This window comes from Mastigoproctus giganteus, chromosome 4 (genome assembly GCF_048544385.1).
Source record: "Mastigoproctus giganteus isolate SK-2022 chromosome 4, ASM4854438v1, whole genome shotgun sequence".
In the NCBI taxonomy this organism is placed as follows: Eukaryota; Metazoa; Arthropoda; class Arachnida; order Uropygi; family Thelyphonidae; genus Mastigoproctus; species Mastigoproctus giganteus.
In genome coordinates this window covers 111239034-111251443 of record NC_143578.1, presented here as the reverse complement: position 1 = coordinate 111251443, position 12410 = coordinate 111239034, and the positions used below count along the sequence as shown (strand labels likewise).

Here is a 12410-nt window from a genome sequence, read left to right as displayed (position 1 = left end):
GTGGAGGAGAAATTGTTGAAGATAAATACAAGAAAGGCACCTGGGGTGGATGGGATCTATCCAGTTATATTAAAGGAGGCATCAAAGGGTGACACAAGTAATTATAGACCTGTTAGTTTAACTCCTGTTCCTGGAAAATTAATGGAGGCACTGGTTAAAGAAGCACTACAGGATCATCTAGACAACACTTCAGTTATAACTCAGACACAGCATGGTTTTGTTAAGGGGAAGTCTTGCCTGACCAATTTGATTGGATACTATGATGCAGTCACAAAAGAACTGGATGCAGGGAATAACTTTGATATTATATACTTGGATCTTAGAAAGGCTTTTGATACTGTTGCACATGGAAGATTGCTGCACAAATTGGAGCAGTGTGGCATTGGAAGCAAATTGCTGCTATGGATAAAGGGGTGGTTGAGGAGGAGAAGACAGAGAGTGGTAATCAATGGACACTGCTCATCGTGGACTAATGTTATTAGTGGAGTCCCTCAGGGTTCAGTATTGGGTCCATTATTGTTTTCTGTATTTATAAATGATATTGATTATGGTATATCAAGCTTAATGTCCAAGTTTGCAGACGATACGAAGGTTGGCAGGGTTGTCAAGGACACTACTGACACTATGCTACTGCAACAGAATCTGGAAAGGTTGAGCAGATGGGCTGAGAGGTGGCAAATGAAGTTTAACATTGACAAATGTAAAGTACTACATATGGGAAACAGCAACCCCAGAGCAACGTATCAACTCTGTGGTACTACACTGACAGTGGTAGAGAATGAAAGGGACCTGGGGGTGGTTGTGCAGGCAGATATGAAGTTTTCTGAGCAGTGCAGACGGGCTGCAAGAGTAGCTCATGGTGTATTGTCAATGATATATAGGAATTTTTCTAGCAGGGATAAGGAGGTGATTATTCCCTTGTATAAGGCAATGGTCAGACCACACCTAGAGTACTGTATACAGGTCTGGAGGCCTCATTTCAAGAAGGATGTAGAGCTGCTGGAACGAGTACAGAGAAGGGCAACAAGATTAGTTAATGGAACAAAGGGGTGCTCTTACGAAGAAAGGCTTAAGTTTTGCAAATTACAGTGTCTGGAGACTAGGCACCAGCGAGGTGATCTGATAGAGGTGTATAAAGCCTTGAATGGTTTGAGCATGCTCAGTGCTGATGGGATTCTTCCTCAGAATAATCACCTGCGAGGGCATAAATTCAAATTGAGAAAAGACAGATGTAGGATAGACGTGAGGAAATTTGCCTTTAGCCAGCTGGTGGTCGGTTGGTGGAATAGACTTCCATCCCTTGTCATGGAAGTTGATAGCCTAAATAAGTTTAAGGCTCAGCTGGACAGGTATTTTGAACGAACAGAGGGGTGAAGTGGAAATGGTTATTTTTTATTTATTTATTTTTTTTTTTTTTTGGCTGATGCTGCATGAGCTTGTTTCCTTCATCATATGCCTCTGCTAATGCTAAAAAGTAAAAATTCACAATTTTTGGAAAAAAGGAACATGAAAACATGACGTGCTACAAACTTTCTATTTTTGTTTTCAGATGCACAGAAACAATGTTCTCAATTCTTTTATACAAAAACAAAGTCAGTGCAGTTTGAAAAACTAAATGCATAAATTGAAACTCTACCCGCTTATCATTAAACTCCAAAAAGAAATGAGCAAACTGTATACAATTGTTTAAATCACAGCCTGAAATATGCACTGCATTCACCTACTATTGAATATTACTTTGGGAGGTATGTGCAGTTAAATGAACATAATTATTTTTATATAGGGGAATGAGAAAAACAGTTGCAATTTCAGGGTATGTATTTGCACAAGTATTAAGGCTTGAATTGGTTCAGACTTTATAAAGTAATCTGCCTAAATGCACTATTTCATTGGCAGAAGACTTTTTTAAAAGAATTATGAAGGTGTATGATAGCATTCAGCTTGACTGTGCTTAAAACAACATAAGTGTCCTTCAATGAGACTTCTTGCATTCATATTTCTAAGTTAGGTGATTATGTACATCTTCAAAAATTTCTTTATAGTTAATAAGAAGGAAACTTCATTGTAGGCAACAAATCCAACATGTTTGAAACAGTTGGCAATCACTTTTTCTTCAACCTCATCCCATGCTGCGACAATAGTTTTGTTTAATAGCATTCTTTGATAGTTTTCTTAAAATACTCTGTCCATCCTCAAATTGCAAAATTTTTCTATTCTTCCTGCTCATCTTGTGATCTAAGTCTGGTCCATTGAAACCTTTTAATCACTGGAAAAACCCAGATACTTTAGAGAGAAAGCTTCTCTGTGCCAGACATGTTTGCTGCTAATAAAATAACCATAACCAGTTGCTTTGCTTTTTTTTTTTCTGGCACTACATTTCTCTCCTTTAAATGTAAGTGTTTTATCCAGTAGCAAGTTCGGTTTTGTTAGCACTAAAAATGTGTTTATGGGCATATATTTTTCTTTTAAATGATTCTACTTTTTTTTATGAAAGATAGTCCATGACAAGTCTCAAATTTCTGGAACCATCCATTTGAAGATCTTAATGCTTTGGTCATACTTGGTGCAGCAGATTTCTCTAAGTTTTGAACTGTTTAGTGATATCAGTCTTAGAACACATGCCTTTGTCTTCGGTTGGAAAAACTAACTGCTAAATTAACAGTCTCTACGTACTATATCAAACTTCTATAGAAGTTATAAAACCCTTCCTCCCTACATTGTATTCTCCGAATTCCAATTCTCCATTCCTAATATCTCTGATGTCTTGACCAGCACAATTAATTAATTTGCTATACTTCTAGCATTGGTGTACATGCACCTATTCTTAGTCACTCTAACCCAGCCCATGTATTTAATTTTTTCATGATGATCCTCCAGGCCACTGCTCATTCTAATAGAAGCAGTGCAAGAATCACTTTCGCCTCTGCCTGCGGCTACTTTCAATTGTGAATCGTCCCCAAAGCTAACAGTTTTCCAACCCATCTAATGCTGCCTTGATAGCATTAGCAAACACTCTTGCAGCCCTTCTATTTAAATGTATCCCATTCCTGTTAACAAGCGAAGACTACAGTGAGTAAAATTCTACCCCAGGGCCAAACTGATTGACAAGGCTCTCATCTAATACTCCCTCCTATCGAGTCTGGGCAGAATTGCAGACACTTTCAATTTTAACCCCAACTCATGACTTTTCTTTCAGCATTGACCTATACTTGTTAAGTAAATCTGCAGATCTTCTACTTGATCGTATGTATAGCTTAGCTTAATTTTCAGCACTCACCTCATAGTAATCCGCTTAGCTGGTGGAGAGTTTTACCACATTCATAGTGGTTATAGGATTCTAATAATTTACAGGGATTATGGTTTAAAAACTAAGTTATGGGCTATAAAAATTTTTCTAAGAAAGGAAAGTGCACCTTCCATTCTATGGTTGCTTAATTAAATTAAATAAAGAAAAATAGGTGAGTGCTGAAAATTAAGCTAAGCTATACATACGATCTAGTTATTACATTACAGCACATAAGAACTCCTTAAAAATCAAGAGATCTACTCTTAATGTCATTAGTGGCAATGTGTACAACAATATCACCCTTTGTGTCCCTAAAAGATGATATTTGTTCTATATCAACTTCTGCCCCTGGCAGACATACCCGGTCCTATTCCACCTATCCTTTTTACACAATATATTACCCGTAGAATAGAGTCACCGGCAATAACTAACTCCTGTGGAACCAGTGCATTCTGCCTTGGAGATTGTCGCTGTGCTGCCTGATACACAAGAGTGAGCTCTGGCGTTGAATTGAGCAGCTGAGAGCTTGATGGGCCCCCATTTTAATACCTTCAAGGGCATCTACCTGACCCTTCAAACTCTCATAAGAGCCTATCAGAATGCTGAGTCGGTGCCTAATTTCTTGACACTCTTTGCACCCACAAAGCCATCCTCCTTGGCTAAATCATGTCCTGTTACAGGGAGTCCCACAAACATTTCACAAGTTGCACATTTTTTAGGTCATCGATAAAGGGGTGCTCTTTTTTTGAGAGAAGTGATGGTAAACTTTGTGCTGTTAGATGACAATTTCACAACTTCTGTGCCTCACAAAGAAGAAGAGGCTCATTTAGCATTTGTAAATCACAGTGCAAGTTTCTGTAGACAATCTTGGAGCAGGATGAATGGTTTTATCAAGATGTCAGATCATTCTGGGTGGGATGGATATTTTTAAATCTTTCACAAGTGAGAAACATGTAAGGCTGGACTGAGTTGTTTTTTTTCTTATTTGAGTCTAACCAATGTTAAAGTAAAACTGCCAGTGGACAGATTTCCATGAAATTTTACATTTGGGCTTTTTAAAAAAATTTGTCAAGCCATTTTTTTATTTCATTAAAATCAGACAAATAAAAAATACTGCAATTTTTTTTTTTCTTTACAAACAATTCGTAGGTTACGTTATATTATTGTGGAAAGAGAGTAATTGAAGAGAAACAAAGTTTAATGGGGAAATAACTATATTTGCTTCCATTAATCACAGGGAGAAAAAAATTTCAAACATGACTGAAATGTAATGTTCTACTTACATTAACTTGATTAAACTGGACAATAGGTGCAATATTCTCTTCTGATTCTTGCACTGTCTGCTACTAGTTGGGGATGGTGGTATGAACCGGATGGATTATTTGAAAAGGTTAATAAGTTGCTGCATTAAAACTGGAAGCACTCCTATACTTATGTCAGAGAGATCACATCACAACACGCCTTTTCTAAATATGGTTCAGAAATGAGAGAATAGACCCACAGGTGATTTCTATGGTAGATCTGTTCTTCAAAAAAAGGTAAAATTAGTGGCAAGGAACTGATCTTGTGGCCCACAACCTTCAGCAGTTTAGCCTAAAAAGGTTGGATGCCCCTTATATATGTTGTTGAATTCCCAAGTGAATATCTAGTAATCAGGTCATACTTCAGAATCACTCTAAAGAAGCTAACTTTATTCTACATCTGCCAAAAAAAAAAAAAAAAAAAAAAATCTTGAATCAACCACAGTATACCTTAGGTGATTACTTATGGCTACAGAGCTTGACAACCAGGGCTCTGAGAGGATAGTCAAATTTTCATGGTTATAAATAACAGGGAAAGAGGTTTAGACTGGATTATAGAAAGTTTTCTCATATCTTGGGTGGTTGCAGAGGGAGTTTTTTTTTTTTTTTTTTCCTGGGACTTCCTTGCACCATATGACTAACTGGATCTGGTAGGATGAATGCAATTTTTTTTCAATTTAGGAAACATTTTCCAGAATAAGCACAACCTGTTATACCATCAAAACTATCATTTCCACTTTGGTCTTCACAACAGTACAGAGAGGAATTTTTAAAGGCTTTCTTATTAGGATTCCATTCAAGGGGTATGGATTTGATATCAACCTTATAGTTACCTTATCTCAGGCATAATTTTTTTTTTTCAGCCAACACAGTAAGTGATATGTGCCAAGAAACAACCAAATCACCACAAACTTCATTTGTGAAGAATAGTTTCTCCATTGTGCAGGCTGAGAAAATCTATCTCCCTTATGTAAAATTACTAAGGTCTAGGTTCAGAGAACCCTTACTTTGCAAATAAACTGAATGCACTCCATATTACACTGAGCTGTCATTCAGTGGCTTTGAAGTCCATCACAAATGTTATCTAGTATGCATAGAATGTAAACCTGGGGAAAAAGGTACTTTGATGTAAATTGAACAGAGGCAGTCAGAAAGTTAATGTGAAACAATTAAATATTTTCCATTCTGGAAAATATTTGATTGTTTCTGGATTTGGGGCAGTATGAAGTCCCATCAAAGAAAAAGCCATGTAATGCAAGGAAGCCACAGACTTTTGTTGCACTGGCCAAAAAAAGAAAGTAGATAAGAAAATACAAATTATTTGCTTCCCTCCTCATATGGGTCATCCAGTTGACCTTTGAATTTATTCAAACTGTCAACCTGAACTATCAGTGAAGGGATAAAAGAAAAGTAAGTTAATTTTAATACCTCTCCTTATGTAAGGTTTTTTCAATACAGGTTTAACTGACACCAAATAGAATAGTTTATTTACTGAATTTTTTTTAATATTTTATATACAGGTGGAAAAAACTGAAGATTCAGCCTCAGTATCCCGTAGCCTCTATCCATTATGTCAACAACAATGTAAACAGGCAAACTGAAGTATACAGGGAAAGACAATCTCAAAATTCAATTTATCCTTGAGGACAATGGGATAAATTCTACCACTGCAAAACAATCATAACTGATAATAAATATTCATTTGAATGTAGCCATACTCACACTATTTTTGGATATATATATATGAGCGTGGAAGGGAGTAAAAGAGAGCAGATGGCAATTAAAGCATTTTACCCTTTTTTTTATATATATATATATATATATATCTGTGCAACTTTCAAATTAAACACACAAAACACTGGTAATAAATTTATTTCTTATAAAAAGGTCTGTTCAAAAAAGTACCTGGATCGTGCTATCATCAGCCAATGAAGACATGTTAAAATTCCACTTTGAAATGTGAATTTATGGATATGATCCTTTTCCCCCCAAAAAAGCACAGCACAATGAATGCCATCTCATCCACCACAGATATGTTCCAGAGGTACAAAACAATTAAAAGTGCTAAGATGACTTTGAAGAAAACAACCAGAGCAGTGGAAGTCAAATGATTGCTTGTATACATATTTTTTTGGTCAAGCACAGAATATATCAAGTCCAGCAACGCCCCCACCAAATATGACATTCAAGAGTGTAATTATTGGGCCAGGTACACTATTTCCTTTGAAATAGTGTCTCCAAGCCTCAATAAGTATGCTCTAGATACTTTTTGAACAGACCCCATGCCCACAACTTCAAAGTCAACCAATTTGTCCCAGTACAGGGACAAATTGGTTGACTATAAAATGATTAATTCAAGGGATCCATTCTAAAGAGTAGTGGGTGGGAAAGCTTATTAGAGAGGAAAAAAGAGAGTTTGACCTAAGGATCCCTTTTCACATTACTATCAGGAAAAGGTATGTAAATTGTCTCAAGTGCTTAAAATTATATTTCATGAATATTTGTAAACACTGGTTAAAAGGACATTTCATCCTACATTATTAACAACAGATGTGCATACTGAAAAGGAATGTAAAGACCAGATGATGTACAAGTACTGAAGCAGCATTGCACTGTATGGTCATTTTGAGACAATAAGCCTGCAATCATCATTGGCCATAGAGCCCCAAAATATAATATTTTGCTTTGCTGTCATAATTGGTATTAGAATGAACACCTGTGTGAAAATTAAATGAGGTACACGAGTGAAATTTTTCTAGGAAAAGACATAATGGAACAAGTTCTTACATTCTTTTATTATTAGGACTTAAATATAGCATGAGCACATCTACATTCCTGGAAATAATTTTGTTCCCCTCCCCCACAACAATGATTATGAAAAACTTTGAATATAATGGCAGCTTCAGTTGGAGTGTCTTTCAGCCACCACTATTCTGTTTTTATTTCAATATATTATGAATTATGTGACATTTTACAGATGCCAAACAACTTCCATTTCCACATAGCATCTGTTGCTGCTGACTAATCTTGCCATAATGCTTTGAGAGGACAAAATGTAATGTATGATTTTTTTTCATGGATTCCTTCTCTCACTTTTCTGAGAGATAAGAGACCAAAGTCCGTTGATAATACATATGAATAAACAGTAAAAATAAAAATCTAGAATGTCTAACTTCCAGAAACTGCACAATCAGTAACAACAGTCTTTATAAGCTTTCTTTTCATCATCGAGCTCCATGACTTGGAAGGGCACTAAGAAAAGAGTTCACTGAATATGCATATAACTGGAGATTAACTTGCTGCAGTGTTTCAACATTCTCCTTTAAATCATCTTTTGATTTTCCATCATCCTAAATAAAATAATTTCAGCTCATTAGTTTCACAGAAAATTATAAATATGATAAAAAAAAATCTACTGCAACATGATGACACAGATAATTATTCTTTAAGCCTGTTTAATTTCAAAACTGAGTAGTGTCTATAACAGTAAACACCACTTCATGGTATTCAATGGTTACGGCAAGTTACATATTCACTTTGTCTCACCACTATTACAAAATGTGGCCATCCTTTTTCATTTATTAACTGATTGCCATGTACAGGGTGTTTCAAAAGTGAACTGTACAGACTACAATACGCAAAAAAAGCCTAGTAAACATGGGTCCTTAAGTGAATCGTTTTTGAGATATTACACATTTCTAGTTGGGATCCACACCACTGACTTGTTTGTTTGCTCATTCTCTCAATGCTCTGAGATGTAGCAGGCATATTAGTACTTGTCAAAGGATAGTCAACATGGAAAGAGGTTACAGCAACAAAGAGTATGCAGACATGTACGGTAAAGCCAATGGCATTTCCCCATCGAAGGCACACATCAACACCTTCGAGTACGAGCAAGGCACAGAAACATAACACCTGATGTTGAGGAAAGGGTGTTAGAACGAAGAGCAAAATCCAGGGATTTCGACAAGGAGGGTTGCTCTGCAAGAGTATGCACTGAGTCATAGGAGTGTGTGGGGAATTTTATATTGCCAATTACTGTACTCCTACAAGGTCTCAGCAATACAGACTACCCTCTCAGAGTGAACTTCATCCAGTGGATGCAACAACAGTGTCCTGAACCCCCAATTTTTAAACATTTTTTTTTCGCTGACTGGGTTTACTTGATGGTATTTTTAATTTTCATAACTGTCATGTACATGACAGTCCAATGAAAATCGGCAATGTTTCTCACTGTGTAGAACTACTAGGAGACCTGTACCTTCAATTTCTGCAGAACGTTCTTCCAGACCTCTTCGATGATGTTCCACTTCAGCACCGGCACATTTTGTTCGAGTTGTGACTTGGTATGGTCAACGGTGGTCCTGCAATGTAGCCTCCCAGATCACCAGACTTAAATCCTATGGATTTTTGTATCTGGGGCTAATGTAAAAAGCTTGGTGTACACTTCTGACATTAACACAGTTGAGGAAATGCAGTGTTGGGTTGAAGGAGCCTTTCAGGAATGCCTGAGAGGATTCACAACTCAATGCAGAGAAGATTACAAAGCTGCATATGGATGCAAGGAATTTTGAACACCTTTCGTAACCAAAAATGTATTATCTTATGTTTAATAAAACCACCTTTGCTAAAGTCAGTGGCAGATCTTAACAGAAAATGTACATTATCTCGAAAATGGTTCATTTACAGCCCGATGTTCACCGGGACTTTTTTTGCTTATTTTAGTTTGTACTTTTCATTTTTGAGACACCCTGTATAATAAGCTAAAATTTACACATCTTTGCAGACTGGTTCAATGCAGTCCTAATCTTCTCCTTGATTTTAATGGCCAGGTTAGAATAGTTCACAAAAAAAACCTATACCCATGAAAAATTGTGGGTACCTTCCAGCTAGCATCATGAATTGAACCTTTTCTTTTCTATAAGCTGAGGTACTAATAATGTATTTCATCTATTTAACATATGCTCCATTCCTAGTGGAGTAGGCATCTCAAAACTACAGTTAACCTCTGCACAAGGCTGCCTGGGCTATGTTGTGCAGTTATTTAACAAACAGCATTATTTATGTTCGATTACAAAGGAATTTCCTAGTACTAGAGAATGCACATTAGTCTTACATTTAAATCTGATTATAGCTTTAACATCAGTGAACATTCTGTTAGAAAAACCCAATTCTACACGGGTGTTCAAAGAAAGTGCATCACCTAGGAATTTCACATTTCTAACCTTTTTTCACGATGGTGCATTACATTAATGACTAGCATCACAAATATAAATATAGGCAAAGCTAAGTAATATTTGACAGGTACTTCCAAAATGAGCATTTGAAACTTTTATACGACAATTATGGCTGAAATGTTATCAGAAGCCTTCAGTTTATCATTTTAAATGGAAAATTAAAAGTTCACCAGGTGCAAAGTAATATTAGTTGAACTGTTGAGGCAGTGACAAGATCAATTTCTGAAGATAATCAACTGATAGTTCATGGTTCCATGAAGGGTCTTAGGTTTTGTTCTGGCAACTGCAGATTCAACACCATGCCAATGGTTCTCTATAGGATTCAGGTGCTGCTGTTTCCTGGCCAGCTAAGAGTTGTAATGGACCATTTTTTCACCTGTAACAAATGTAAACACATTACTGTCGAAGCTAAAGTAACTACAGAAATGCCTACTTACACTTTTTGCCCAACGACTAGGAGCAGAGTTGTCCTGAAAGATGCAATTACTTGGCAAATTCCTGCCTTCCAATATAGCCAGGTATCCACTGGATTTATGAAACCTTTTATAAACTGTAGGTGACCTACTCCGCGATATGAAATGCACCACCATATCTACGGCAAATCGTTTGTCTCCCATCAGAGCCATGCAGGTTGAATTTCTTCTTATCCAAGAAAATAACTGTTTTCATGTGAGGAGGGGCTACCACTCCTGTATGTTCTTCCCAAACGAAGAAGCTTTAAAATGGTCCTGGTTTGTCGAGTTTGGAAAGAAATCTACTCACTGTTGACTGATTACAAGACTCTCTTCATGGCGTCAACTGCACTTAACTCGCCATCCAGACACAAGCAAGGAATGACTGCAACTCTTGATGCAATATTATGTCACCACCTACCTGTAAGAAATATTGCCATATACTTACGATATGGTGATGCACTATCTTTGAACACCAGTGTATACTAATTATAGAAGAGTACAAGACTAGCTTTCACATTTTTAAGGGGGGGGGTTCCAATTGTTTTATGTTTTGCTATGTCAGCTAATTATGAACCACTGAGTAGTCTGTCCAGGCACACCCAGATAGGAAAAAAAAAAACTTTTAATATGGTATATTTGCACACACTGGACCACAAAATACTGTTAATGGTAACAAAGGTACTGATTACACCACTGCTTTCAATCATTTGTTTCTTGACCTTGAGAGCTTATTTTATTTTTGCAGTTATGGTGTGGAAGTTATGTAGTAATCAAGTAAAGAAAAGATATTACAAAATTGGTAAAAAGAAGGCTATACAATTTGGCAGAAGCCTACTAACCAGTGTGATGACTTTTGCTTAGTTAATGTAGGGGGATAGAAAGCATTGTGTATCCTACATGGAGATAACCTGCTAGTTCCATGCCCACAACTTATGCTGAAAGTGAAGCTTCTGAAGACACTGAGTCCAGCCCTCAATGATCTTACCAGGTCATCTAGCACAGGGCACATTTTTGAGGAATTAGTTAGAATCATACACATTGGAGACTTTTTCTATTGACTCATCAAAGGTGTGTTGCTCCACAATGAAAATTCCACTAGCTGACTTTCAAGTGATAGGCATGTCACTTGGACAGCAATCTGACTACACAAACATGCCTTGCAACTGGTAGACTGTCCTTGCACATCCAATTGGGTCTGTGGAAGTTTTACCTCAAGAAGATCTCTACTTCGACTACATTTTTACTAAATTCCCAAGAAAAGCTAAAACAAGGTATTTTTGTTGTACTCTCAAATTTACAAACTGATGAGGGACTGATATTTTTGGGAACTATGAGTAAAAGAGAAAAACATGCATGGATTACTTCATCAGGACATTGGAATGATGGCTGACTACTGCTGCAAAGGGACTGTAATAAGAGGAGTGGATGTTTTACCACACTAAAGTAGCATTTTGTTATAATTTCAGTGAACAAATTTTGAAGAAACCTGATTCAGAAATACCCTTTTCTGAGAAAACATCAGCGAAATTTCTGCTTTAACTGTGGACTCCCTGTGCCAGGTTGCAACTTAATTCTGGCAGAGCAAAGTAAGGGAACCTAGTGAAGTCCCAGTTGAAAGCTATGAAATGATTCCAACCAGAACAACAGCACAGGGAATGTGTATAAGTGGCATGGCTTTTTTTCATATGTAGAGGATCAGTAGATTTCAGTTCTGCACTGGATATGGCTGAACCCAATTCTGAAGATGCTCTCTGTGACAGAGGATGGCATGTTTAGATACAATGCAGACTCCTGAACCTTTGATGTAGCAGTCATCACAATGTTTTGGAGGCTCTCTCCAAATTCAAGGTATAGCAAAAGGCATAATCTTAAGCCTACTACCAATGATGTTACACCATTGTTTGGCAGCCACAGCCTTTTATTTAATGACAAAAATACGTTTAAAATGGACTTTTTTTTTTCCAACTACAGGTGAGTTACAAAAGCCATTATTTCTAATAGTAACAAACAATTAGTAAAATACAATGGCAAGACGTTTAAAAATAGTTTCTAATGACATCTTTAGCTACAAAAAAAAACCCTGATAATTTAGAAGAAATATATTTTTTAAACTCCCTGCTCAGAAACAACA

The 12410-nt window shown here is 36.7% G+C and overlaps 2 protein-coding genes across 2 annotated transcripts in view; one reads left to right on the top strand and one right to left on the bottom strand.

The window, feature by feature from the left end:
• Positions 1-6298, top strand: part of LOC150086992 (uncharacterized) — a 99941-nt gene extending 93643 nt beyond the window's left edge. Inside the window, exon 6 of the mRNA XM_090371732.1 lies at positions 6108-6298. Within this exon, the coding sequence (XP_090227858.1) occupies positions 6108-6231 (124 nt within the window). The 3' untranslated portion in view covers positions 6232-6298. The remainder of the gene's footprint in view (positions 1-6107) is intronic.
• A 1393-nt stretch (positions 6299-7691) lies between these two features.
• Positions 7692-12410, bottom strand: part of LOC150086991 (WD repeat-containing protein 18) — a 104572-nt gene continuing 99853 nt past the window's right edge. The window contains exon 11 of the mRNA XM_090371731.1: positions 7692-7937. Within this exon, the coding sequence (XP_090227857.1) occupies positions 7812-7937 (126 nt within the window). The 3' untranslated portion in view covers positions 7692-7811. The remainder of the gene's footprint in view (positions 7938-12410) is intronic.